Genomic DNA, 26,232 nt, shown 5'->3' with positions numbered 1-26,232 from the left:
TTAAATTCACATTCATTAAAGCTTAACTGGGACATATACCTTTGGAGCGTCAGCCTCTGTCTTTGAACTTTGAGTGTCAGTTTCCAGGCTCAAATGAGAGCTAAGGTGATATAAGCCATACACAGAGCAGAGAGTCTCTGAAATCTGTACTTCAGTATCTGAGTCTATTCTACCTTATCCTTAATATCCCCCATTCTTAATCCATAAGTTCCCCAAGGACAGGGACCTGATTTTTGCTCCATGCTGGATCACAGCATGGGCCCTACAAGGTACAGAATAAAGTGATTCATCTGTAAATACTTGCTTCTGTTAAAGAAAAAAGAAAACACTTCCCAGGTGTTATTATAGCCAGTGACCATAGAGAAAGGTGGTAAGACTGCATCAGTATGAATGTGCTATTCTCATCATGTTCTATGCAGAGTTCTCTGAGCACAGGTAACCTTGAAAATTCCTTACTTGAGAGGTAAAAAGTGTTAGTTTCTTGCTCAACTCTTAATCTAATTTTCAGGTGTGCTTATCTGATCCACTTACATCAGCCCCTTGTCATGACAGATAATTCTCAATGGTAATCTTAAATAATTGTGCAATGAGATCTCTTAACACCACATTCTGTTGATAATTTGTCCCAGCTGTAGGCATTCAGATGAAACTTGAATTTTTCCAAAGGAAGTTCTGGACTGCCAGCAGACAGGTGAGTTGTAATCGATGTGTTGAAGTACCAGCAGCACTGTTATTATACAGGTGTTTACGTTAGGGTACAGAGCCTAAAAGGGCCAGATACTGGATAAGTGTTTGCACGGTGATGGCTTAAATCATCTTTCATATCACTACAAAGAGCTTCTAGCAGGTTCAACACCACTTTCTAGCCCAAGCAGAAAAGTTTGCTCTGAAAAAGGATTTCAGTTGTAAAGTCAAAATAGTGAGTTTCCAAGAGAATTTTCTCCTTTAAATGTAGGGAGTTTTGTGAGGTTGCCATGAAGATCTTTTTTGTTTAATCCTGGGATGCTATTTATTTATGTTTTTTTATTGCACTTCGGAAGGACTTGCAAAGCTAGATCTAACGTAAAATGTATCTCCCTTCTTTAGCCAAAGGACTTTGCTGGACTTCTCTGCCTTGAAGAATCTTAAGAGCATTCATTTCTAAAGCTGTGCTTTGTGCTAAGTAATCTCCATGGACTTCATTCCATAAGTTAGCACACATGGCCGTTAAGTTACCTCCATTTGCCCAATTCTAAATGCAAGAATGATATATCATTTCTTAAGTGAAGATACTTTGGGAAACAATGCACTAAGAACACAGGAGTTTTTTTTTTTTTAAGTTACTAGGGGTTAATTATTTTAAATATAAATAGGTACCCACTTGTATTTTCCACTATTCAAAGATTTACCATCTTAAAGATATCAAATTGAATGACAACATACATTTACACTTAAAAGAATCAATATCTTCCCCCACACACACATTATCCTTTACATAACTATTTGGAGGGGTGTTTGTTTCTAGAGCACTGCTTACTTAGCTATGACTAATAGTGATGTGGGGATTAAACTTGGGACCTTGGAGTCTCAGGCATGGAAGTCTTTTACATAACCACTATGTTGTCTCACCAGCTCAGTTGGTATTGATCCTACAGAGATCAGGCAAAGTCATCTTGGAACATCTTCTTTGGATCTGAATTGACACTCATGTAACAGGTGGTTGCATTGGCAGCTTGCCCTGTGAAGCTAGCTGAGGGTCAGACAAATCAGGTTCTGGGACTTCCAAGTAACATGTCTGTCCTTTGTCTCCCTTCTCCCCCGACCCCGAACAGTGTGCCTCTCTGGATGGCAAATGTTCCATCAGCTGCGATGATGAGGTAAGAAGCTTCCTGGTCTGAATTATCCCAGGCTAAGGGGAGGTAACAAAGGCTCCCTTCCCCCCAGACAGGATGCTCATATAAACAGACCCTTAGGGGCCAGGCAGTGGTGCTCCTGGTTGAAGTCACATATAACCAGGTACACAGGTTCAAGCCCCTGGTCCTTACCTACAAGTGGAGAAGCTTCACAAGTAGTGAATCAGTACTGCAGGTGTTTCTCTTTCTCTCCATCTACACTTGCCCCTCTCAACTTCTCTCTGTCCTATCAAATCAAATAATAAAAATGAGGAAGGAGAGGGAGAAGTTGGAGGAGGAGGAGGAGGAAGAGGAGGAGGAGGAGGATGAGAGGAAAATGGCCATCAGGAACAGTGGATTAGTTATGCAGGCACTGAGACCCAGTGAAAGAAAAAAAACAATAATAAAAAAAAAAAAAACAGACCCCTTCAGACAGACCTTTCTGGACCAGTCTGCAGAACCTTCCCAAACAAGGGACCTTTGCTTTGCCTCTCTTTGTCTGCTGCACCCCCCCCCCCAGTCATATAGTTTATGAGAGCTGGAGAAAAGTGTGCTTTAAATGGCCCATGAACAGCACTATTGGGATTTTGGCTTTTTTTCAGGAAATAGTACACATTACCATCATTTGAAGCTGGCATTCTAGTTCTTAAAGTTGTTTTCCCCATGACTGTCTCTTTCTATTCTCTTAAGAACCTAGACACAGTAGGGACTATTGTTTTGCATATAAGAAAACTGATGAAAAAGTGTTTGAATATCTCATTGAATTTTATATAATAAGTGGGCTGAAAATCAAGGAGTTGAAAACTGATTTTTTCATTCTTTCATAGTGCTTCCCTCCTACAACTTCCTTCCCCCTTCATCTTTCTCTCCCCTCCTCTCTGTCTCTCTAATTTGAATCCAAAACATAATCAGGAGCAAAAAACATATACAACAGATTTAAGTATGTCCTTCAGGCTTAAGTTTTAATAGACAATTCCATACAGCTTCTGCTGATATTTTGGAGCAAACAGATGCAAAGTCCCCTTTCACATCTGTCCAGGTTGTCTTTTTCTCTCTGTGCATGTTAGCTAAACATTAGTCAGTACATAAACTAGAACTCCTGACTAATCACATGTTTATATTCCTCCAGGTTAACATAGGGATTAAAGAAATCTTAGACAAACATAATTTCAATATAGAAAACGTGGATGTGAAGTCATTTCAAAAGAGAAAAATAAGTAGGTAAAGGAAATATGAGCGAGCACAAAACTATAAAAGGGCATCCAGATTGAAGTCCAAACACAAAATCCTTAGTCCCCAGCAGTGTGACATCTGGCAAAAATAAAAAAATAAAAAGTCATAAAACTGCATGAATTGTTGTCTAAAGAATAAAATCCAATTATAGGGTTTTTCTTTTTGAAGCAGAGTCTAACTTTTCTTGACCATCAGATTGAAAATAAGTTCCCCTTGGGGAAGAACACTCTGTAACATATATAATCCAAACCCTTTCTTTAGGTTTGTGGGGTGCTATTCATAAGATCATCAGGTGGCCTCAAACCCTATCTCTGCATTTGAAATCTTGGTACTGAGGTGGTTGAACCAAGGTAACATGGCTTAATGATAATATTGATTCAGCAGTGTATTAATCCTGTTCTAATCCCTTCATTTACACAGTAGGTACAAGTAATAGTCCTAATTCACAGTAAGGGAAGTAAGGACAGGTGAATGGTTAGTTGGGCAAAGGTACAAATAGGTGGTTTGCTGGTGTGATGACTGGTAGGTCAGGTAGTCAGTTGATTGGACTGATTGGTTGGTTGGGTAGATAGAGGAGTAGTTGGTTGAACAGTTTAATGGATAAAGCCAGAGATAGTAGTCATCTATAAACCCCAGTGCTTTTGTACTCCCAAACACATTAAAAAATGTGCAAAGGGCTCCCCACTTAGAATTGGACACATAAAATGGACATTTGATATTCATTGGCTGATTCCACAGATAGTAAAACATGGAAGGGTTAACAGTGCAGCCTATCAAATTATAATAGCTAGTTTCAAAGTATGACTCTGATTGCAATAAGCTTTGTGACTCTGGGCAAGTTTATGAACCTCCCTGTGCTTTAATTTTCTTAAGCATACAATGAGAATAAGCATACCTACCTTAGATTAATTAAATTACTTAAACAACAAATTAATGAGATAACATGGACAAATGAGATGATATGGGAAATGCAGGACACAGTTCCTGACAAATGATAGTCAATAAAATGTTAGCTATATGAATAAAAAAAATTCTGCATGCTTTCTCTTTCCTGATAGAAGTGGGTCACCTGAATCCAGAACCTCAGATGACAGTGGTTCATACACACTGGAGACATGTGATTATTTCTTCTAGATACATTGAGCTTAAGATGTGGTATCTTCCTCACTACCACTAATCTCTTCTAGTGCCCCCTTAAAGGTTCCTTAAAGGGTCACATATTTTGAAAAGCCAAGTGCTGAATTTTCTCTGCTTTCTAAATTCATCCAGTGTATAAATGTGCATTTAAAAGTTTTCCTGTATTAACCATTTTGACTCTGAATGTTGACTGCCTACAGTCAACCAGTTGACAAGGTTTAAATGGAAAAGCCAGCCCTGCCTCCCTACCAAGGCTCCTTCCTCTCCACCTTTTCAGCAGACTCTTTCCATGTGTCATTTTCCTTTCATAACTTTTAATTAAGCTTTTGAGACAGTGTTCCTCCTCCAACTGCCCTCCTGTGATCAGGTCCCCATTAAAAACAGCTGTGGGAACTCATTAAGTTCACGTCCTTCTGGCTTCTCATCTGCACTGAAGACCTGGCCCCACTCTCTCTAACTTATCAGACACGCTTTGCCTTGGATCCACTCCAGCCCCTCATATCCCCCCATAAGTGGACTCCCTGGGTCTTGGCTGGAGTGCCCTGGGCTGGTGGGTGGAGTCCACATGGCCAGATGTCTTCCCATCTTGTAGAGAGAGATACATATTTGGTTAGCCCAGGCCATGCTTGAGCCATATGACTTGGAGAGTCTGGCAGTAAGCCTTCCTTGAGACTTGTAAGCAGCTCTAGTTCACTAAGAGTGAATGTGAACTTCAGTACACAAAAGGAAGTAGTTCTTAATCCATCTGTTCCTTCAAGACTGTCCACCAGACCCTTCTATATACCTGGTTCCTGGCTAACAACTGGGGATTCTGTGGGGACCAGAGAAATGGTCCCTGTCTTCTTATAGCCCTACTGTTTAGTAGGGGGAGATAAGTACTTGTGACTTCCACTGTGACAGGTTCTGTGAATTAAACATGAGACTGTTAGAGATGATCTCTCTGAGATGGTAGAATTTAGGTCAACTGAAGACCAATTCATGATATTGAATCCAATAGCTGAAACACTGTTGGCATGTAAATTAAAAAGGAGGAAGAAGGTCATACCTGCTGTCCCTGGTACCCTTAGGACCACTGTCTCCTCACCTTCCTTATTTTCTGTTCATCATTCTCCACAGCCACTACCTCCTGATGAGAGCAACCATTTTTTGCAAAGAGAGTTAAAAATATGAGACTGTTTTTCCCCTTATGGCATTTGCAGGGGGTGTGAGGATATTGAGTCAGTGGAAGGCTTTCTATTCAGGCTATATAGCCACCCTCTCATTTTCCTAAGGAATGTAGATTACTCATCATCATCAGAGGGGCCAGGCATGGCACGTCCAGTAGAGCATGCAAGTTACAATGTTCAAGGACCCTGGTTCAAGCTCTTATCCCCCACGTATAGGAGGGAAGCTTCATGAGCAGTGAAGCAGATGTTTTTATTTTTCTCTCTCCCTTCCCTCTCAACTGCTCTCTATCTCTATCCAAAATAAATTAATTAATTAAAGTAAAAAAAAAACATAATCATGATGGGTAGGGCAGTGGCACAGCAGATTAAGTGCATGTGGTGCAAAGCACAAGGACCCGTGTAAGGATCTCGGTTCGAGCACCCGGCTTCCCACCTGCAGGGGAGTCATTTCACAGGCGGTGAAGCAGGTCTGCAGGTGTCTGTATTTCTCCCCTCCTCTCTTCATTTCTCTCTGTCTAATCCAATAACGAAAAATAACAACAATAACCACAACAAGGCTACAACAAGGGCACGAAAGTGGGGAAAATGGCCTCCAGGAGCAGTGGATTCATGGTGTAGGCACTAAGCCCCAGCAATAACCCTGGAGGCAAAAAAACAAAACAAAAAACCCATAATCATGATCAGACTATTTACACATTTCCTCTTCAATTGAAAGGCCTTCTAGAAGCATAGCAGGACTGGAGTTTTACTAAACTTTACTACCCAGGTACCTCCTTTTTGAAATCACCCAGCTCAGTCTGTGAGGGTGTGAGGGACAGTGTAGTACTACAGAGAGCGAAGGCACCTGAGACGCCCATTGGGCACTTCTTCCTAAAGTGACTTCTTTGCCATACATTTTTCAAAAGACAGTATTTTGAGATAAGCATTAGACTAGGGTAAAAAAACTGTATTAAGCGGTGTGAAGAAGGGGTTAACCTGTTTCACTACTGAAAGATTAGGGATCAGACTATAAGATCTGGGCAAAGGAAGGGGAGGTAGTTAGACTGTGCTGAGATGCAGTCTTAGGCCCCACACCCAGATGCAAGAATAACATCTTCTCCTGAAACTTTTTCTCAGAATAAAGTGGGAATTATGCAAAGGTATTTATCTGAAAGATTTAGGTTCTAGTTGCAGTTGTATGTTAACTTGCCAAAGAAACCTAACTTGTGGGATTGGGGAGTTAGCTTTCCTCAAACCTTGCCACTTCCAGCTCTTACCCCTTTCTAGTTATACATGACAAACAACAGGCATGGGGCCCTCAAAACAGCTTATCTGGATGGTGTCCTTGCTTGCCGTATGCATTAAGCCTGACCATCATCATACTGGAGAAAACTTTGGCAATATAGTTGTTCCTTTTCCCTCTCTCTTTGTCTCTGTCTTTTTATCGGGGGGGGGGGGGGGCTTTTCATTAGTAAAGTAGTAGAGTACTAGTGACAAAAAATTTAAAAAAATTAAAAAATAATGCAATATTGGATTTCTAAGTGAACTCTTTCAAGTCACTACCAGGCCAGCACCAATAAAATAAATACCTCCCCCCAAGAAAAAAGGTTCAGTGAAAGGCAACAGAGCTTAGCCTTACTGCACACTCTTACTACAAGCTCTATGGCAACTTCCTTTTCTGATAAACTGTTAATGTGTAGCACTAGACTACATACAGACATGGCATATAGTGGGTGGTCAATAAACATTATTGGCTCCGTGGATATAAGCCCATGCCCATGTTCTTTAAGAACTTACTAAGCTCTATAGACCTTGCAACTGAACTGTGGAATGTAATTAGTTGGAGCTGGTGTCATCCCCAGCCAATTACGTTCCACAGTCTATGCTATGTCACAAAACACTGCATTCAGCACTTTCATTCACCCTCCCATTTTACCTTCTAACTACATCTGTGAAGTAGTTGCTATCTCCACATTTCAGATTAGAAAACTGAGACTCAAAACTGTCAATAAGGTCACAATGGTTGCAGTCTTTACCCTAAAGCTAGTATCTTAAGCCAGGTTAATGCCACTTCTTAGCTGACCCAAGTTGGGTGTGTTTCTACTCATGTTCCTTCTTCTCCATTAAATCCTTTGACTTCAGATCTTAGCTGAGGAATTGTGAATTGGGACTGTCTAGGAACCTGCCATTGGGATCAGTAACACTGGGCTAAGTGACCCCAAATACCAGTTACTTTTGTTGGGTTTTGCTTGTTTTCATTTCTAATAAAACCTCAGGCACTGGGTAGTGACTGATGTAGCTGGCTTTTCTGCTTGTTGTCATGTTGCCTATGGAAAACAGGTAGTAGAAGAGATATGTTGTTTGTTTGTTTTTGTTTTGTTTGTTTGCTATTCCTTTGGTAAGGAGTTGCTTTATTCAGAGGAGGAAACCATGCACCAACAGGTAGGATCTTGAGATTTTGACCTGCTTTTTTTTTTAAGGACAGAGAGGGTTGGCCAGAGAAAGGAGTGTGGGACTTGGAATCACAAAGCACTGAATTCATATCCTACTGGATTAGCTGTGTGACCTTGGGGAAGTTTGGGTCTCAGTTTTCTCCACCATCCAAGAGGATAATCCCTACTTGAAGAAGTAACAAGTAAGGACTCCATGAGTTGATGTCTTCCTGTCACTGCGATTCTCTCCCTCTTTCTCTATCTTTCTTTCATCCTTCTTATTCCTACTCTCCTCATTAGAAAAGATCCATATTTTATGAAAAAAAATGTGTTTGCTAATTGTCTATGGGTGTTCTTCCAAGCTTACCACTTCTATTTTCACAGCTCAGTCTTCTGTATTCTGAGTTGGAAGCAATTTTCTGACTCCACTCCTTAGTTAGCATAAAGAACACAGAGCTTTCCTTTCCATGAAGCAGAGACAGGAAAAGAACCAAATATTTATAGCAATGAAACATTTCATTGAGACTCTGCCTCTAAAGAAAGTGGAAATTGTGAGTACATTTTAAAGCAAATCTAGGTTATAATTGCAGTTCCACTTTTAATTCTCCAAAGAAACAGAGCTGATTGATTCAGCCCAGAGCATCTCTCTTTTGGAAATGGTTTTGGAATGGTTTCTCTTTGGAAGCCCATTTCCTATTTTCTGTGCTTATTTCTCCATTTATCATCTCTGATGTAGCATAAATGGACAGTGGCTTCCTATATCCCCAAGCTCACTTTCATAGGTTTCATGAGACTTTTTCTCTTAAGACTTTTAGTTGATGTTGTAATCTTTCTGCCCAATATTACATCTTACTTACAACAATAGATAAAGAAATATTCACCCAAGAGGTAGGTTTAATAGGAAAAACACTAGTTGACTAGGTAAGTTGGAATAACAACTAATTTGATAATTCTGGATGGAGGAGGAGTTATCATGACTTTCAATTCTCTGAAAGACTGTGAGGCTTTGAACAACCAGTATCTGGGTGTGAATACTCAAAGATTCATACTGTACATCACCCAAGCCACCTCTTTTATAGAAAGGGGTGACTAGGTTTGAAATTTTCTGCTAACTCTCCATCTCCACCTAATACTGCAGGATGGAACTGTATGACCAATTCTCTGTTGTACCTTTGTGCCTGACTAAATCCAACACTCTGAATATCTAGGTAAATCTCCTAGTTAAAAAAAAAAAATGCCAGCCAGCCCTGTGGTGGCCTGGAGCTAAGAGGAATTTAGCTCAGGGTAAAGATATGTTACAAATTAAATGTTGCAGTTGGTATGTAAAGCTGCAATAAATAGAAACTGAGTTACATCAAGGACAGAATTAAACCTGAAGTTTAAACTCGACAGCACTGTAATTAAAACTTAGCCTGTAGCAAATCATTCACTTGAGATTAAAGTCATGTGGGGGAAGCAGAGGCTTGGGCTTACCTTGTTCTCTACAATTTATAAGTCTGAGCTACCAAAAAGCTCACAGCCTTGCCTCTGCCCCACCACAACCTAGCTCCCAATTAAAGACACAGTTTGAGAACCTTTAGGAGGCCTGAGGGGCCTTTTTAACAGAAGTCGGCCCCTTCCCCCCTGCCTAAGTCTATGAACAAATTAAAAAATATTACCTGGCCCCCAATGGTGTTCTGAGCTGACACGGTGTTTTCATTAATACATCATTAGAGTAATGGCTTTGTGCTGGTATTTGTCTTTCAAAACAGCCAGGACTTCAGCCATTGAGAATATAGACTCAGGGCCTCTGAATACTTGCTTTCTGGGAAATAGTATTCCGGTCATATAAAGAAAAGAACAAAGAAAAAAAAAAAAAGATAAACTGTGATATATATCACACATTCTATTCTACTCTGGGGTGTTCAAGGATGCCTTGCTGTCTTAATAGTGTTTATTGTGTTTATTAGTTCTGCAATGTAAACACTGGGGTTAGCTTTACCATGACCTTCACTAGTCCAGTCAGCAGGCATTTCCTGGTCCACCAAATAACATAAAAACAGCTTCTTTAAAACTGGAAGTATGTCATTACATATAAAAGGACCCCCAAACTAAAACAGTAATGTTTTCATCTTCCAGACAGTGAACTGTTACCTCATCGACAATAATGGATTTATCCTGGTTTCTGAAGACTATACACAGGTGAGTTTGGACATCCTCTCTGCATAAAGGAGGGAACTCAGCCTGTGCTTGGGTCTGGGAAAACCAGGGATGGTGTTAAAACACTGAGACAGTCATCTCTATTTAAGAGGTAATAACAGGAGATTGTAAAACTGTATTTCTATCCCTGGAAGAATGTCACAGCTTTTTTCTCAGCAGGCCCCAAAGAGTTTGGATCTCCCAGTGGGGGCTGGAACTGAGAGGTGAGGGCAAATCCAGAGTCTGCATTCTCACTCATAAATCCTTCAGTTTAGAGAAAAAGTCTCTGTCTCAAGAACAGAGGGGCCTGAAAAAAGTGATTTTTAAGGGTTTTTCTTTTGATATTTTATCTTTATACACACACGATTATAAACATAAGTATATGCCTGTCTGTGAGTAAAGTTATGTATGTGTGGGCTGGGCATTAGCACAGTGGGTTAAGTATAAGGACCAGTATAAGGATCCTGGTTCAAGCCCCCAGCTCCCTACCTGTAGGGGGGTGCTTCACAAGTTTTAAAGCAGGTCTGTAGGTGTCTATCTTTCTTTCCCCCCCCCCGTTTTCCTCTCCTCTCTCGATTTCTCTCTGTCTCAACAATGACAGCAATAACAACAATAATAATAACAACAACAATGATAAACAGCAAGGGCAACAAAAGGGAAATAATGGCCTCCAGGAGCAGTGGATTCGTAGTGCAGGCACCAAGCCCCAGCAATAACCCTGGAGACAAAAAGCAAACAAAAAAAATTATGTGTGTGTACATATATAATCATTCCTACTTAATTATCTTTATAATTTTCTTCCTTTTCTGCTTCTTGAACATCAGTCATCAGAGTTCAAGGATTAACTTGGACTCTTAATACTGAGGGACAAGGGTTCAGAAATGAAGATTGTCTTCATGGCACAGTGGGATATCATAGTGGTTCTGCAAAAAGACATTCACTGTCTGAGGCACCAAAGGACCCAAGTTCAATCCACAGCACCACCATAAACCAGACATAATCGGTGCTTTCATTAATGGAAAATTTTTTTTTTTCATTTTACTGAATCATGTTTAATATGGGGATAGGCAGGGGAGAGTTGGGGAAAATGGAATTAAAAAACAAACAATAAAAGCCATGCCATGGGGCTAAACCCACAACTCTCCACTATATTGGGCAGCAATCAAAATGAGAAATAAAATATTTAACATTGTAACATTGAATCTGAGGTTTCTCCATTAAACCTTTGTGTGCTACAATGGTTCCCGCAATCAGCAATCAAATGATCTTATAAAAGAAGGCAAATACAGGTATTGTAGCAGTAAGGTCGGAAGCAAGTTATACCAGAGGGCAAGCAGGTGATATCTGATGTGAGCTCTTGTCCTGACCTAGGGACCTAGTACACCTGACAACCAGCTTGGCCCTCCTGGAAGGCACTGTAACAGGACAGTATCAGCCTTCTCAAGAATATTTGAGGATACTAATGCTTTATAATGAAGACACCTAAGCTTCTGTAGTAGGCCTGGGTATGATGAGTCCAGTAAGCCTTAAGAAATTAGTTAACTGGACTTTGAATAGTTGAAGGACACTAGGACAGGATGAATGAACCCCAAAAGCAAGGCCAGTCAATTGGGAGCAAAAAGATCCAGAGACATATGGTTACATGGCTTTTGGAAGGAGGGATATGGCAGATATTTAAGGATGCAAAGAACAAGAGCCCAAGTTCATCATCTGTGAAGAGGAGCTCTGTCCTTTTACCATAAAGGTGGAGGCTGAGGTAGGAGCCTGGGCTTGGCAGGCAGTAAGAATGTGGGGTGGCTTCTTGTGCAATGACTGGACTAGCCAACAGAATGAACTATATGGCTTTGATCACTCCCTAATCTGTTACCTGCTTTACCTCTTTAGGTAACAGTCCTACAAACTTGTCAGCCTGCTCGACCTGGGCTTGTTTGATGCTGTCTGCTTTCCTGCTCCCCAATTAGGATAATTCTTCCTCATTTAACAAACAGTTTCATTGATGCTGACATACTTGTATTTACCAATGTCCTGCTGGGGTCTAGTGACAGCACACACCCAAAGTCTACAGAAAGATTCAGTGTCCCCACGAAAGAGGCAGTAACTGAAATGTCCTTTCCTTGTCTTTCCTTCTCCCTTTCTTGACTTTTCAATAGACTCTATGTGCTTTTCAGTTTGAAAGCTCCTGGGAGTGTGGGTGAGGCCACTCAGTTGTGATAGAATCAGGCATTAGCTTAGAATAAGTCTATGGGAAGTCCATAGTTTGGGCTCTAATACTTTCCAACATAGTCATCCACCTTTCAGCCATTTGGAATATGCAAATTTTAGTTGCCATTATGAACCTGATTTGCAAAACCCTCAGTCTGGTGAAGGACTGTTAGGCCTCAAGTCCCTGAAGGCAGCTTCAAAGTAGAGGAATCATTAGATGTCCTCTTAGCCATAATATCACCCCTATTCTTTGTCAACATATTCACTGTGTAAAGACAAAAAGAGAAAGCTAGTTTGAGAAATGAGATGATCTCAATTACAGCAAATTTATAGAGCTGTTGAAAAGAACTGCTTTATTTCCCTAAACAGGTCATCCAGAACAAATTTTATTAACTTACTAATATTTATTTATTTATTTGACAGAGACAGAGAAATTGAGAAGGAAAGGGGGGATAGAGAGATATCTGCAACACTGTTTCACTGTTCATGAAGCTATCCCCCTGCAGGTGTGGACTGGTAGCTTGAACCTGGGTCCTTGCGCATGGTAACATGTGTGCCCAAGTGGGTCTGATTCTGATCCAGGAATTCTTTTTTTCTTAATCATGGTTGAGAAACACCTTAGGTAGCCCTATTTCTGTCTATATGAAGTAGTGTTTTGCTACAAGGTATTGGGTGCAAAGGAACACCCACTCTACATAAGGGTTGCATGGTGTGTGTGTGTGTGTGTGTGTGTGTGTGTGTGTGTGTGTGTGTGTGTGCGCGCGTTTGTGCGTGCGTGCGTGCGTGTGTGCGTGTGCGTGTGTGTGTCTGTGTCTGTGTGTTATTTTCTCTTAGCATATATCTTGCAGTTAAACACACACACACACACACAGACACAGAGACATGTATTGTGGAAGTATTCATATCTGCTACTCAAACCTTCTCCACTATATATAACCTTAGTCCTGAGTCCTACCTTTTACTCCTCCAACTCCAATATGAAGATTATGTCCATTTATATTTCTCTGTTTCTGTTTGGGCCCATAATTTACCTCCACTACCTCATGGGTCTTCTTTTCTTCCCCACAGACTGGAGACTTTTTTGGAGAGGTCGAGGGAGCTGTGATGAACAAATTGTTAACAATGGGCTCCTTCAAGAGGTAAGGGTTTCATGGTCCCCTCTGCTCCCCATGAAAAAGTTTTGCCTAAATAAAATAAAACAAACCCAGGTCAAATAAAGCAAGGCCAGACTTGACCTCAGGGCTGTTTTTCACTTGTGTTCAAGGTCCAGAAGACCTCACTGAAATCCGATGCCTCTGGCAAGCGTGTTAAGAGTCTCAGAAACGCAGCTCACAATGAGTTTCCTGTTCACCCATGGTAAAGTTTATTGCAGGCCAATATTGAAGGCAGAGCCTGTGCTGGGACGCAATTACGACAAGTTTCTAGCAGGTGATTGCAGAGAAGTCAGAACCATTTTCACCTGGCCACAAAAGGAGGCATGTATTTTGCCTGACATCAGCCAGCCAGTCAGAAATCATCTTGCTAGAAATCTAGGGTCTCAAGGATGCACAGAGATGCTTGGAGCCATGCTGATGTAATGGTGGGAAATGCAATGGAATGTCTCAAAACTGTTCTTCTTACAAAGTCAACTGAAAAGGGTTGTCAAGAGGAAGCTCAGAAGGTGTCAATGGTCAGAGCTGTCCTTATCCTTAAGCCAAACCAATCTAGGAAGTCTTCCTTCTGGCCTGGCCCATTTGCTCTTGGAAACACCAGTGACCGCTGGCCACAGGAAAAGGCATGTCGTCAGATCAGAAAGCCACTGATGTCCCTCAGGAGCCAACCTGTCTGTTGTTGACCTCCCAGGAAGAGTGACAGCCTTTGAAGTTGAGCTTTAATTAGCCACATTGGATGCTATGAAATATCTAAGGGCAGGAAACGCAGGAATAGACTTCAGCTGGCCTGTGAGCACCATGGCAGGTTGGCTGCTAGTAGGAAGGGCAGCCCCCCTTCCTCTCTGCCCCCTCCCCCCCTTTATTGCTCCCCTGCAGCTGACTGGCCAGGAAGTGTTAGCTCAGGAAATCGGACTTTTAAGCCAGGCAACAAGACCAACTGAGCGCTGTGCTGAAAGCCCGGAATTCAAAAATGATGACCCAATTTTTGAGATTCCACCGCATGTTTGTGCCAGAAAGGGGTGGGGGTGAGGGTGGTGGTGGTGGAATGATATAAAGAGCTGGCCTAACTCCAGCAAGTCTGCGATCCCTGATACACTCACTAGTTTTCGGGTCTGGCCTTACAGAGTGTTCACTCCTGCTCCCCCCTCCCTCTTAAAAAACCCATATATGCTTAAGTTCCTGCTTAGCTGGGAGTCCTTTTACACTGGAGTTGCAGTGGGCCTGGTGGGCTCTGGGGTTGCCACAATGTCCTGAAGCTTCCCTGGGCAGGCAGCTGCCACCCAGGGCACCCCTGGCCTTCCTTGTGGGTCTGTGAATGTGTACATTTGTATCCTGTTAGCTTGTTTTCAACTCAGAGGGGGGAGGAGACAAAAAAAGGGAAGAATAATCACACACGTGTTTCTCATTTGAAAGCCTATTTTTCAATGTCTAGCAAAACTTTTTTTTCTCCCCCTCTTCTCTCTTAGAGGATCTTTTCAAACAGTTTGGTGGAAGGAAAGGAAAGGTTGCCGTGGAATTCTCAATGTCCAGTTTTCTCTTTAATGTGGCTGGATGAATCTAAAACTTTCACTGACTACAGAGTAGCTATAACAAATTTGAGAAAAGGAAAGGACCAGGGACTTGAGTCAATTATAACAACCATTGCAGTCATCTGGGAATTAGTTGATAAAACCCCTGAACCTAGTTGAAGTCCCACCCTTACCCCACTCCACTTCACTGTGACCAGAAGAACAATGGCAGTTTGAGCTTTGGAGTCAGAATGGATGGGGTTCAAATCCTAGGACATGATAGTTCCTTAGCTGCATGACTTAGAGTAAGTCAAGTCACTTATCCAAGTTTTTGTTTCCTCACTTGGAAAATGAAAATTATAATAATTATTTGCAAAGATTACTGTCAGAGTTAATGAGATAATAGTAAGCATAAAGTTCTTACACTGTGTCTGCCCTATATTAAGGGCTCAATAATTGCTAGCTGCTGCTGTGATTATTTTTGTTATTGTTGTTGTTGTGCTGGTGAATCTCTGCTCAGTTTGGCTTGGCTTGCTTATTGGCACCAGGTGGTGTTTCTCTTATATCCATGCATCTCCAGTGCTGGAGTTTTGCAGCTCTCAGAAAAACCACTGAAGCTGCCTCCACTGTGGTAGCAGCTGGGCTCAAACCTGGGTGTTGCACATGACAAAGTGGGTGCTTTCCAAGTGAGTTAACTATGTCAGTCTTGCCAGAGGCTTAGAAAACCTCAGAACTTGCCTTCAGTTTCTATGTAACAGAGTCCTATCCAAACATCTGTGGTCCAAACACATGTCCCCTGGCTGGCTCTGTGTGCAGTGACATTGTGTAGAGCATGGGGTTCCCTTCAGCTTTGTTTGAGGAGTGAAGGGTACCTGAGGAAGACACCGGACAAGGCAGTATGATCTGATCTGAGCAAACAGAATTTTTAGAGGTCACCGAGTAAGATAGTCACTTGGACTTCTTTTGGCTGAAGTTGATAATTCATGAAGCCAAGCCATATTCCCAGTCCTCCTAAGTTCCCAGATGCCTGAGCAGTTATTTTGTATTACCAATAGAGAACTTCAAATACATTGTCTTATCACCAAAAGTGAGTGACTCCCCAGACAAGTTTTCCATTTCCACCAGTTTCCTTTTTCACTCACACTCATGTCAAGTAAAGAGCTATGCCTCCATATTTCTCAGAGTGCACCTTCTCGGGGTGTTCTTTGCTGTCATGGAGGGCAGACGTGCCCCTTTCACTTTTACAAAGAGAGAATGGGGTTCAAAATAGCGTTATGAATAGAGTCCTTCTCCCTTCCCTGGCCTCCAATGATGTGAATCCTATGTCACATACTCAAGAAAAAGTGGAAAAATCAGGAGTATGTTCAAGTTTTAAGACAGGCTCTCTTTGATAGACTGAACTCAAAAGAAAGAGACTGAAGTAAGCCCAGGGATCCTTGTGTGTGTCCTGGGATAAATCTCTCAATCTCTTTACACCTCAGTTTCTGCATTGCAAAAATAGGAACCTTGGAGAATTTTGTATGAACCAATTAAAGGGGGCCAGGAGGTGACTCACTCAGTAAAAAACACATATTACCATGTAGGAGGACCAGGGTTCAAGCTCTCAGGCCACCACCTGCAAGGGGTGGAAGGGATGTTTCAGAAGCAGTGAAGTAATGCTGCAGTATCTCTCACTCTTTCTCTGCATTTCCCTTTCTATCTGTCTCACTCTATCTAGAGGGAAAGAATCAGCTAAAATAAGAAATGTGAAAATAATTTGCACATTAGAAAGCAATCATAGAGACAGGTGTGGTTGACCCATGGACTAGAGTTCTGAATGTCTGAGACCATTTTCCCTTCCTTCCATCCTTCCTCTTTTCCTCCCTCCCTCTCTTCCTTCCTTCCTCTCTTCTCTCCTTTCTCCTTGCCCCCATATATATGACCATCATCATGATATGGTATCTGGTGATAGTCCTCCTCATCCTGTCCCATGTTCATCAACATGGTGGACTTGTATACAGCTCTCCCCCACACCAAGCTGACTCCTTCTATTTAAGTTGTCTTTTATTTTATTTTTTTAATTGACACTAGTGTTATCACTGAAGTTCAGTGCCTACACAAAAAATACATTGTTCCTGGTGGCCATTTTTCTCCTTTTATCTTTTATTAGTTATTATATAGTATTGAGAAAGGAAGGAGCAGATAGGAAGGAAGAGAGAAAAATACCTGAAGATCTGCTTCACCTTTCATGAAGCCTCCCCACTACAGGTGCAGAGCAGGGACTCAAACCTGGGTCCTTGATAATGTGTGTGCTCAGCTGGGTGCACCATCACCTGACCCTATAAGTTGCCTTTCACAAGAGAGAGTAGAAGCCAGGACTTGGACCACATCTAGCCCTGTCTCTGTTTGCTGGGACTGCACTGGCTCAATGGTGGATGAAAGGGAGACCTCCCTGTCCTAGGGAATTGCATTGCTTCACAATGAGTGTTCTGGCTTCAGAGTCTAGAGGGCATCAGAGAAGTCTGTTATGGTTAGATGTCTGCACCCCTCTAATACTGACTGCCCCACTGATATCTAGTATTCAGCCACTCCTGGAATGAACATAATGACTTCTTGACTTCCTGTTCACCCAACCACTTTCATAGTAGTCTGCTTTGTCATAAATGATGTTGAAGAGAACAAGAAGACAGATTGGTTGGGATAAGTGTGTTTCTGGCCCAAACATCCTGGCATTCAGAAATTCTAAGGGGTCAAAAACCTCAAAGTTGCTGCTGGAGGACCCCTAGGGTAGTCCTCAGTGCCCCAATGTCAAAGCTGCAGAGCTCCTGTGCTTATTACTCATTCCAGGCCAGGCATGACCCTAAGCAGTTTGCATTTGTCACCTTGATTAATGGCCAGAACAGCTCCACAAAGTAACCGCTGTCACTATACCCATTTAGTAAAGGGGAGAGTGGAAGTGGAGACTGCAGGCATGTTTAGTGACTTGTCCAAGTTCACTTACCATTTGGAGTGAGAGAGATGGGATTTGAACACATGTCTTAAGGATTCCAGATCCCAAAACTGTGTTTTCTAAAACCCCACTCATCTTCTACCATAGTCAATGAAGAGCTAAGTATTTTCTGCATATGCATTTTTTAAACATATGTACTTATTTTGCTTCAAGATACCATGAAAGAAAGTTTTTCCTTCAAACTTGGAGTTCAGGGTTAACAGTCAGATTCTATTAGAAGTAATGGGCAGTTCCCAGAGTAGCTGGGGATTTTACAAACACAGAAGTCTGTGTGTGTGTGTGTGTGTGTGTGTGTGTGTGTGTGTGTGTGTGTGTGTGTGTGTGTAGAATAGACAGAAAATGTGAGTAGGTAAGATGGAAAGAAAGATATATAAAGGCCCACAGCACTGATCACCACTTGTAAAGCTTCCTCTCTGCGGGTGGGGGCTGGGGGCAGGGCTTGAACCATTATAATATGTGTGTGCCAGGTATGCCACTGTCTGTCCTCTCCAAGTTTACTTTTATTAATTAATTTATTTATTTATTTTATTTTTAAAATTTTAAAAATTTATTTTCCCTTTTGTTGCCCTTGTTGTTTTTCATTGTTGTTGTAGTTTGTTATTGTTGTTGTTGATGTTGTCGTTGTTAGATAGGACAGAGAGAAATGGAGAGAGGAGGGGAAGACAGAGAGGGAGAGATAAACATAGACACCTGCAGACCTGCTTTACCGCCTATGAAGCGACTCCCCTGCAGGTGGGGAGCTGGGGGCTTGAACTGGGATCCTTATGCTGGTCCTTGTGTTTTGTGCCACGTGCACTTAACCTACTGCGCTACTGCCCAATTCCCCCAAGTTGACTTTTAAATTCAAGATTACTTCATGGTTCAAGATAGCTGGTCACTGTCTGTCATCGTATCTGCAATCTGTGAGACAGAGGAGGAGTAAAGGAAGTCTAAGAGGTTGAGTCACATTTCTGTATTAAATTTTATTTTAGTGCAATATAATAATGTGACATAAGACATCCGTATTGTCCTACAGGCAATCTTAGCCACAAAGGGATCTGAGAAATCTATAATATCCTGGAAAAATAAAGATCCTGCTCATTTCATAAAGGGATGCCATGGCAGTTTACTGGGATGCCATGAAGTAAACATGTGCCGGTTTACTTCAGACCACATGAGTTTTCTAGGTATTGAATTTGACACTTGGCAATACCCATTTTGAAACTTCAAGAGGAGGATCTGTTACTGTCATTCTTTGCCCCCCCCCTTACCGCATATACAAGCACACATACCTGAAATGCCCAGTGCCATCCTGAACATAAATGACCAGTCATCTTCTCACTTCTGGCCACGTATCTGCCTTAGCCCACCATGAAGGCAGGGACATGCGACACCTTTGGGGCTTCCTGAACAATGACACCCACTACACCTGCAGCTCCTGGGTACTGTGCAGTTATATTCTGTGCACAGTGTGGGAATTCTTTTAAGTGCTCTTTCTGTGGTTGTGCAGACATAGTTCCCCAAACTTGGTGAAGTCCAGGGTAACTCTTCTAACCCAGGCCTCAACCTTCATAAGGGTTTTGCATGAACTCAATTTCCCAGGATATCTTAAGTGATTTCTTTCTGTTTTGTCTTTTCTTTTCTCTTATTTCTTTCTTTCTTTCTCTCTCCTTTTCTTTTCTTTTCTTTCTTTCTCTCTTCCTTTTTCTTTTTTTCTTTCTTTCTTTCTCTCTTTCTTTCTTTCTTTCTTTCTTTCTTTCTTTCTTTCTTTCTTTCTTTCTTTCTTTTTCTTCTTTTTCCAGAGCACTTCTTAACTCAAGCTTCTGGTGATGCTAGGGACTAAACCTTGGGAGCTTAGAGCCTCCGCCATAAAATAAGTTTGCATACCATTATGCCATCTTCCTTGTCTTCTTTCTGTCTTCTTACTCAGACCTAAAGGCAGGGGGAAAAATCTCATCTTTGCTCAGTGGGACCAATTATGACTGCATTTCAGTTTAAAGAATAAGGCTTATTTTTGTGGAATAGGCAGGTAAAATAGCAAATAAACCATCAGCTGGGTGCACATACCTGGCACCCATGCATGCCACCTTGTGCTCTGGGAAATATAACAGATGTAGCTGGGAGAAAGGGCAGGGTTCTGATCAGACAATGGCCATTCTGATTCTGATGCTGGGAGTCTCTTGTACTCTCTGGGACCATTTATTTCAGAGGATGCCCTCTTCTGGGCTCTGGAGCACCTACATTTGTCTGTCTAATCGCTGCTGCCCTCTGAGATGATCTGTTCATTTTGAGATTTATTGATGCCACTTGTCTAGTTGGTGGGGGAAGGGGACTCCCAGCATTATCTGTTAGGGAAACAATCACAAACTCTGTCAGACTTGGTGGCTGAAATAGATGTAGGGGCTGGGTGGTGGTGCATCTGGTTGAACACACATGTTACAATGCACAAGGACACAGGTTCAATCCCCCAGTGCCCACCTGCAGGGAGAAAGCTTTGCAAGTGGTGAAGCAGTGATACAGGTCTCTATTTTTCTTCCTCTCAACCTCCCCCTTCCCTCTACAATTCTGTCTCTGTCCAATAAATAAATAAATAAATAAATAAATAAAGATAGATAGATAATAAAAAGATTTTAAAAAGAGAGATGTATGTTCCCATAGCTCTGGCAGCTGGATGTCCAAGATCATGGTGTCAGCAGTACTGGTTTCTCTCAAGACTCTTCCTTTTCCTATAGACAGTCATCTTCTCACTGCTCTGGCATGCCTGCCTCTCTTAGCTTTTTTTTTTTCCCCTGCAGGGTTATCAATGGGGATCGGTGCTTGCACTGTGAACCCACTGTTTCTTATGGACATTTTTCCCGTGTTACTGTATAGAACAGAGAAATTGAGGAGGAAGGGGAGATAGAGAGGGCGAGAGAAAGGTAGACACCTACAGACCTGCGTCACCACTTGCAAAGCGACATACACCTGCAGGTGGGGAGTCAGGAGCTTGAACAGGAATCCTTGCACAGGTCCTTTGGACTATGTTCACTTAACCCTGTGCATTACCACCCAGCTCCCACCTGCCTCTCTTCTCTATACACACATCCCTGAAGACTTTCCTCTCTATGTCTCTTTTATCCAGAACACTGCTCGGCTCTGACTTACGATGGCACCAGGGATTGAACCTGGAACCTCAGAGCCTTCAGCATTGAAGTCTTTCTACATAAATACTATGATATCTCTATAGAAATCTACTATCTCTGTGTGTGTGTGTATGTGTGTGTGTGTATGTGTGTCTGGTTGTACTTACATGTCTATCAGATTGAACTTGGCCTCATTAATCACATTTTTAAGAGGACCTGTCCCTAAATACATTCACATTCTTGAGTTCTGAGTTAGAATTTCCATTATTATTATTATTGTTGTTGTTGTTGTTATGATAGAGGCTGAGAGGCAAAAAGGTAGAGAAAGAGTAAATGAGGCTACAGCACCAAAGCTTTCTTCAATACTGTGGAGACCAGGCTTGAACCTGGATTATGCACATTGCAAAGCAGGGCACTATCCAAGGGAACTATTTCATCAGCCCTGGGATAGATCTTGACTTATGCATATGATTCCCCAGGAGGCACCATCTAGCCTGTATCCACCACCCCACCCCACCCCTATTTTATACCTAGACAGGGAAGACATATTATTTGGTAAAAGTTTCTGTTCTTACCTGCAGGCCATTAACAATCAGGGTGGGAGAGGAGAAGAGGTAACATCTTCAAGACATAGTTAGGAAGTGGAATAAAGTGCATTTGAAAATTCAAAGCTCTCGAACCTGGCTGCATATTAGAATTCTACCCACAAAGATTACAGAAATGCTGATACCAGGGCCTTAACCCTAACAATAACAGCAACAAATCGGACGGTGGGTGGTACCAAGCCCTGTAGAGCACACATATTGCCCTGCTCAAGAATCCAGGTTTAAGTCCCCAGTCCCCAGTCCCAAATTCTGAGAGGAAGTTTCACAAGTGGTGAAGCAATGAGTGCTTCAGGTGTCTGTCTTTCCCTTCCCTCTTGATTTCTATCTCTATTAAAAAAGGAAAAAAAGGCTGTTAGGACCAGTGGATTCTGTGCACCACCCAGCAAATAATTCTGATGTCAATTAAATACTGAAAGAAGAAATCTTGGTAGGAAGGGGTAATAACTATATGTGTGTATGATTTTTAAAAAATCATGCAGGTGATTCGATAAGACAGGTAGGTTTGAGAACCACTGCTTTAAAATATACCAGTCTGTACACTCACAAGTATATATGAGCTGACTGTATGTCTTAGGAATTGAGTATGTTACAATGCCATGTTCCAGGTTCCTCTACCTATTCCATGAGACTTGGAAGAAGTAAATATGACCTGGGAATTTATGCTTGGGAAGCTGTTTAAATGCACCACTTTAAAGAACAGAGAACTCAGTTGGAATCCCAGTCTCTCCACTTACTATTACAGTCAGTATCTTACACCATTGAGTTTACCTTTCTGAGCCTTAGTTTCTTTTCCTAGAAAATCTAGCTTACATTGTATCTCCCTGATATAGGAGGTAATGCCCACATGGCAAGCATAAAGTAACTGATAATTTCTGATTATTATCACTTTTTTTTTAACCCAAGTGAGATGATGACATAATCAACATCTGAAACTTTCTTTTTTTCCCCCCCTGTTCTGAAACTGTTTTAGCTTGTTCAGCTAGTTGTGTTCTTAGCTCAGCTATTTCAGCTTTCAGCTCTCTAATAACCTTGAGATAGTTAGTGTTTTCTTCCAGAGTCTCATTTGTTGTTCCTGTATTTCTGATTACAATTATTTCAAACTCTTTACTCACTCCTGTGATTATTTCCTTAGCTAATGTTTGGATGTTGAACTCATTATTTTGTGCTTCACCCTTTGGGGGGCTTTTAGCTAGACTGTTGTCCTGGTTCATTTCTCCAATATTTCTTTATATAAAACCCATTTTATATATTTTGTTATGAGTTCCCTCTCAGTACTTTTCAAATTACTGATCACTATTTCCTGGATTGACTTGTGTCTAAGTAAGGTAATTAAAGGGTTCACAGTGGTAGAGGTTAACAGTTGTTTCAATAGTATTTTTTTTTTACTATTTTTTTTTATTGGGGAATTAATGTTTTACATTCAACAGTAAGTACAAAGTTTGTACATCCATAACATTCCCCAGATTCCCATATAACAATAAAACCCCCTCTAGGTCCTCTGAATCCTTCTTGGATCTGAAACTTTCTTTTTGTGTTGATGAGGAAAGGCATTTGGGGCAGATAAGTCCCTCTGTTTCATCTATAGAAGGAGAAGGGGGCCCATGAGTGGCTCAAGTACCCTGTGGCTGGAGCTATCACCTGATACTTAGTAGTATCTGCTAATGATGGGTATCCATTAACTAGATTGACTTTACTGATTTTCTGTCTAGGGGCTGGAAGGCAGCAGGGTCAAGGTCATGTAGAGGTGGCTATGGCAGAAGTACTTGCTGACCTTAAAGAACTGGCCTTCTCTCTCTCTCTCTCTCTCTCTCTGTATCTTTTATTTATTTTTAAAGGAGATAGAAAGAGAGTAAGGAGAGAAAGATACAGAGGGGGCTGGGTGGTGATGCACCCGTTAAGTGCACAGAGTAACATGTGCAAGGACTCGTGATCTAGGTTTGAGCCTCTGCTCACCACCTGTAGGGGGGAAGCTTCACAAGTGGTGAAGCAGGTCTGGAGGTATCTATCTTTCTCTCTCCCTCTCTGTCTTACCATAATATCTCAATTCCTTTTTGTGGTATTGAAAAAAAGGGGAAGGGTGACCCCCAGGAGCAGTGGATTCATAGTGCTGGCACAGAGGCCCAGCAATAACCCTGGAGGCAAGAGGGAGAGGGAGAGAGAGAGAGAGACAGAGAGAGAGAGACCAGAGTACTGCTCAGTTCTAATTTAAGGTGGTGCTGGAGATTGAACCTGGGATCTCAGAGCCTCAGGGATAAAAGTCTTTTGCAGAACAATTACATTGTCTCCTCAACCCAAGAATTGTGCATTCTCTGTAAGAAGTCACGGACAATGAGATTGCAACCAATGCTGTAAGAAGAGCAGAAAGCACCTGATGGATCTCATATTGATGATCAGGGCAAAAGACCTAGATTTCCATTTCTCTGGGTTTTTGAAATTTAAGATGACCCAGGCTTCCCATTGGGACAGTTCTTTGTTAAGGATCATTTAAGTTCCTGCCTCCGGCCCTCTGGCTAATTAGTTGCTCACAGAGAACACATTTTTGCATGGTTACCTGCTGCCTTCTGAGTCAGCCTGCTTGTCAAACTTGCTTGGCAGACATTTAGATTCAAAATGGCTTAACTCTGTCCCACAGTAGACCTGTCAACTACCGTCCTGTCCTGTTCTTTTAGGACTATAGTTTCAAGCATTAAACTATTTCCAGATTGGTTGGAGACACTCTGTTTAGCCATAGTGAGTTGATTTAATGCTTCACTGCCACTGAAGGTCTTGGCTTTCCAGACACATAATAGGTACTTAATAGACACTAGTCTCCAAAGTTACTAACAGGCTTAAGGAGCTGAGCTCCTGCCTTTCACATCTGGTCTTCTCATTCTGAGAACTATATTTGTTGGTTGTGATGTTTGTCCAGTTGGAAAAGAGCAGAATGAGCAAGATCGAGTTATACAGATCCTAATGTCAGCACTGTTCTCTTTCTCTTTTTTATTAGTGATTTAATACTTTTTACAAGGTTATAAGATAATAGGGGCATGATTCCATATCATTCCATTCCCACCACCAGAGTTCTGTGTTCCCATCCCCTCCACTGGAAACTGCAGTAGTTATCCAAAGTTCACAGATATGGGTTGACTTTTTTTTTTAATTTATTTATTCCCTTTTGTTGCCCTTGTTTTATTGTTGTAGTTATTATTGTTGTTGTCGTCATTGTTGGATAGGACAGAGAGAAATGGAGAGAGGAGGGGAAGACAGAGAGGAGGAGAGAAAGATAGACACCTGCAGACCTGCTTCACCACCTGTGAAGCGACTCCCTTGCAGGTGGGGAGCCGGGGTTCGAACGGGGTTCGAACGGGGATCCTTATGCCGGTCCTTGTGTATTGCGCCACCTGCGCTTAACCCGCTGCACTACAGCCCGACTCCCAATGGGTTGACTTTTTATCTTATCACTTCTTTCTATGTTTTAGCCCATTTTTAAATTGTTATTATTGATTTAATAATGATTATTAAAATTATGGGATAAGAGGGGTACAGTTCCTACCACCAGAGTTTCACATCCCACCCCCCTCCATTAGAATCTTTCCTATTCTTTATCCATCTTCCCTCTGGGAGGACGGACCAAGGATCTTTATGGGCAGCAGAAGGTGGGAGGTCTGGCTTCTGTAATTGCTTCTCTGCTGGACATGTGCATCAACAGGTCTATCCATACCCCCCACCCTCCAGCCTGTTCCTAGCTTTCCTTTTCCCTAGTGGGGTAGGACTCTGGGGAAGTGAGGGTTCCAGGACTCATTGGTGAAGTCATCTGCCCAGGGAAGTCAGGTTGGAGTCTTGGTAGCATCTGCAACTTTGTGGCTGAAAAAGCATTAAGATATAAAGCAGAACAAATTGTTTAGTAGTTGTGAACCTAAAGGTAAGAATACAACAGTTGAGATTTGGGCTCTTCATGAGAGAAGAAGATAGGAAATCTATTTTAGATGTATTCCAAAGGGTCCAAGACTACTAATTTTTGCCTGAGCTTGATAGCTAACATGCAGGTGGGCTGAAAGTATTGTCTAGGAAGATGGTGTCAGAGTTGGGACTAGGATAAGAAAGCTGGATCAGGGCAGAGAGTAGCTCCCAAATATGGGAAAAGTATATAATACTGCTAACTGTAATCCCTAACATTCTGATCTAGGGCCCATATCTCTCTGTACTTAGCATATGAGCCTGTGCAACCTCTGCATCCCCACTGGTCTGAACTCATATTCCATGGTCACATCTAGGAACATTGTTGGCTTCACTCATTTCAGGACCAGTCTTCCTCAAGTGGCACAGTATGTTGACCCAGACTCTCTTTGGAGCTTTGTTGTTCTACATTGAGGGCAAGGTCCTGTAGATGCCCATTTTTTCTGTGTCCCTGCCTTCACTTCCTTTTTAAGTCATACCTAGAGTTATTATTATTTCTAAGCATCCTTGCATCCTAACATCATTGCAAGACTGGCCAGCTCCTCATGGGGCGCGAGCGCTTCCACACTACGATCATCATCTCTGGCATTATGCTATTCCACTGCAGAATACTGTGCCCCAGTATGGTTCCGTAGCCCCCATGTCCACTTGGTCGATTCCAAATTATATTCCTCCATGAGGATAATTTCTGGAACCATCCATTCCACCCTGGTTCCATGGCTGCCAGTTCTTAGCAACATCGCC

General features: G+C 41.9%; 1 protein-coding gene across 3 annotated transcripts in view; it reads left to right on the top strand.

Annotated features, from left to right (window-relative positions):
• The window catches only part of CACNA2D3 (calcium voltage-gated channel auxiliary subunit alpha2delta 3), a 1,089,122-nt gene that overhangs the window by 971,408 nt on the left and 91,482 nt on the right, over positions 1-26,232 (top strand). For all 3 annotated transcript variants that reach the window (XM_060203105.1, XM_060203104.1, XM_060203106.1), the window contains exons 28-31: positions 630-691; positions 1,812-1,856; positions 9,937-9,999; positions 13,267-13,337. In XM_060203105.1, the coding sequence (XP_060059088.1) occupies positions 630-691; positions 1,812-1,856; positions 9,937-9,999; positions 13,267-13,337 (241 nt within the window). The remainder of the gene's footprint in view (positions 1-629; positions 692-1,811; positions 1,857-9,936; positions 10,000-13,266; positions 13,338-26,232) is intronic.

The sequence above is a fragment of the Erinaceus europaeus genome, chromosome 12 (genome assembly GCF_950295315.1).
Source record: "Erinaceus europaeus chromosome 12, mEriEur2.1, whole genome shotgun sequence".
Taxonomy (NCBI): domain Eukaryota; kingdom Metazoa; phylum Chordata; class Mammalia; order Eulipotyphla; family Erinaceidae; genus Erinaceus; species Erinaceus europaeus.
This window is presented reverse-complemented; position numbering and strand designations above follow the sequence as displayed.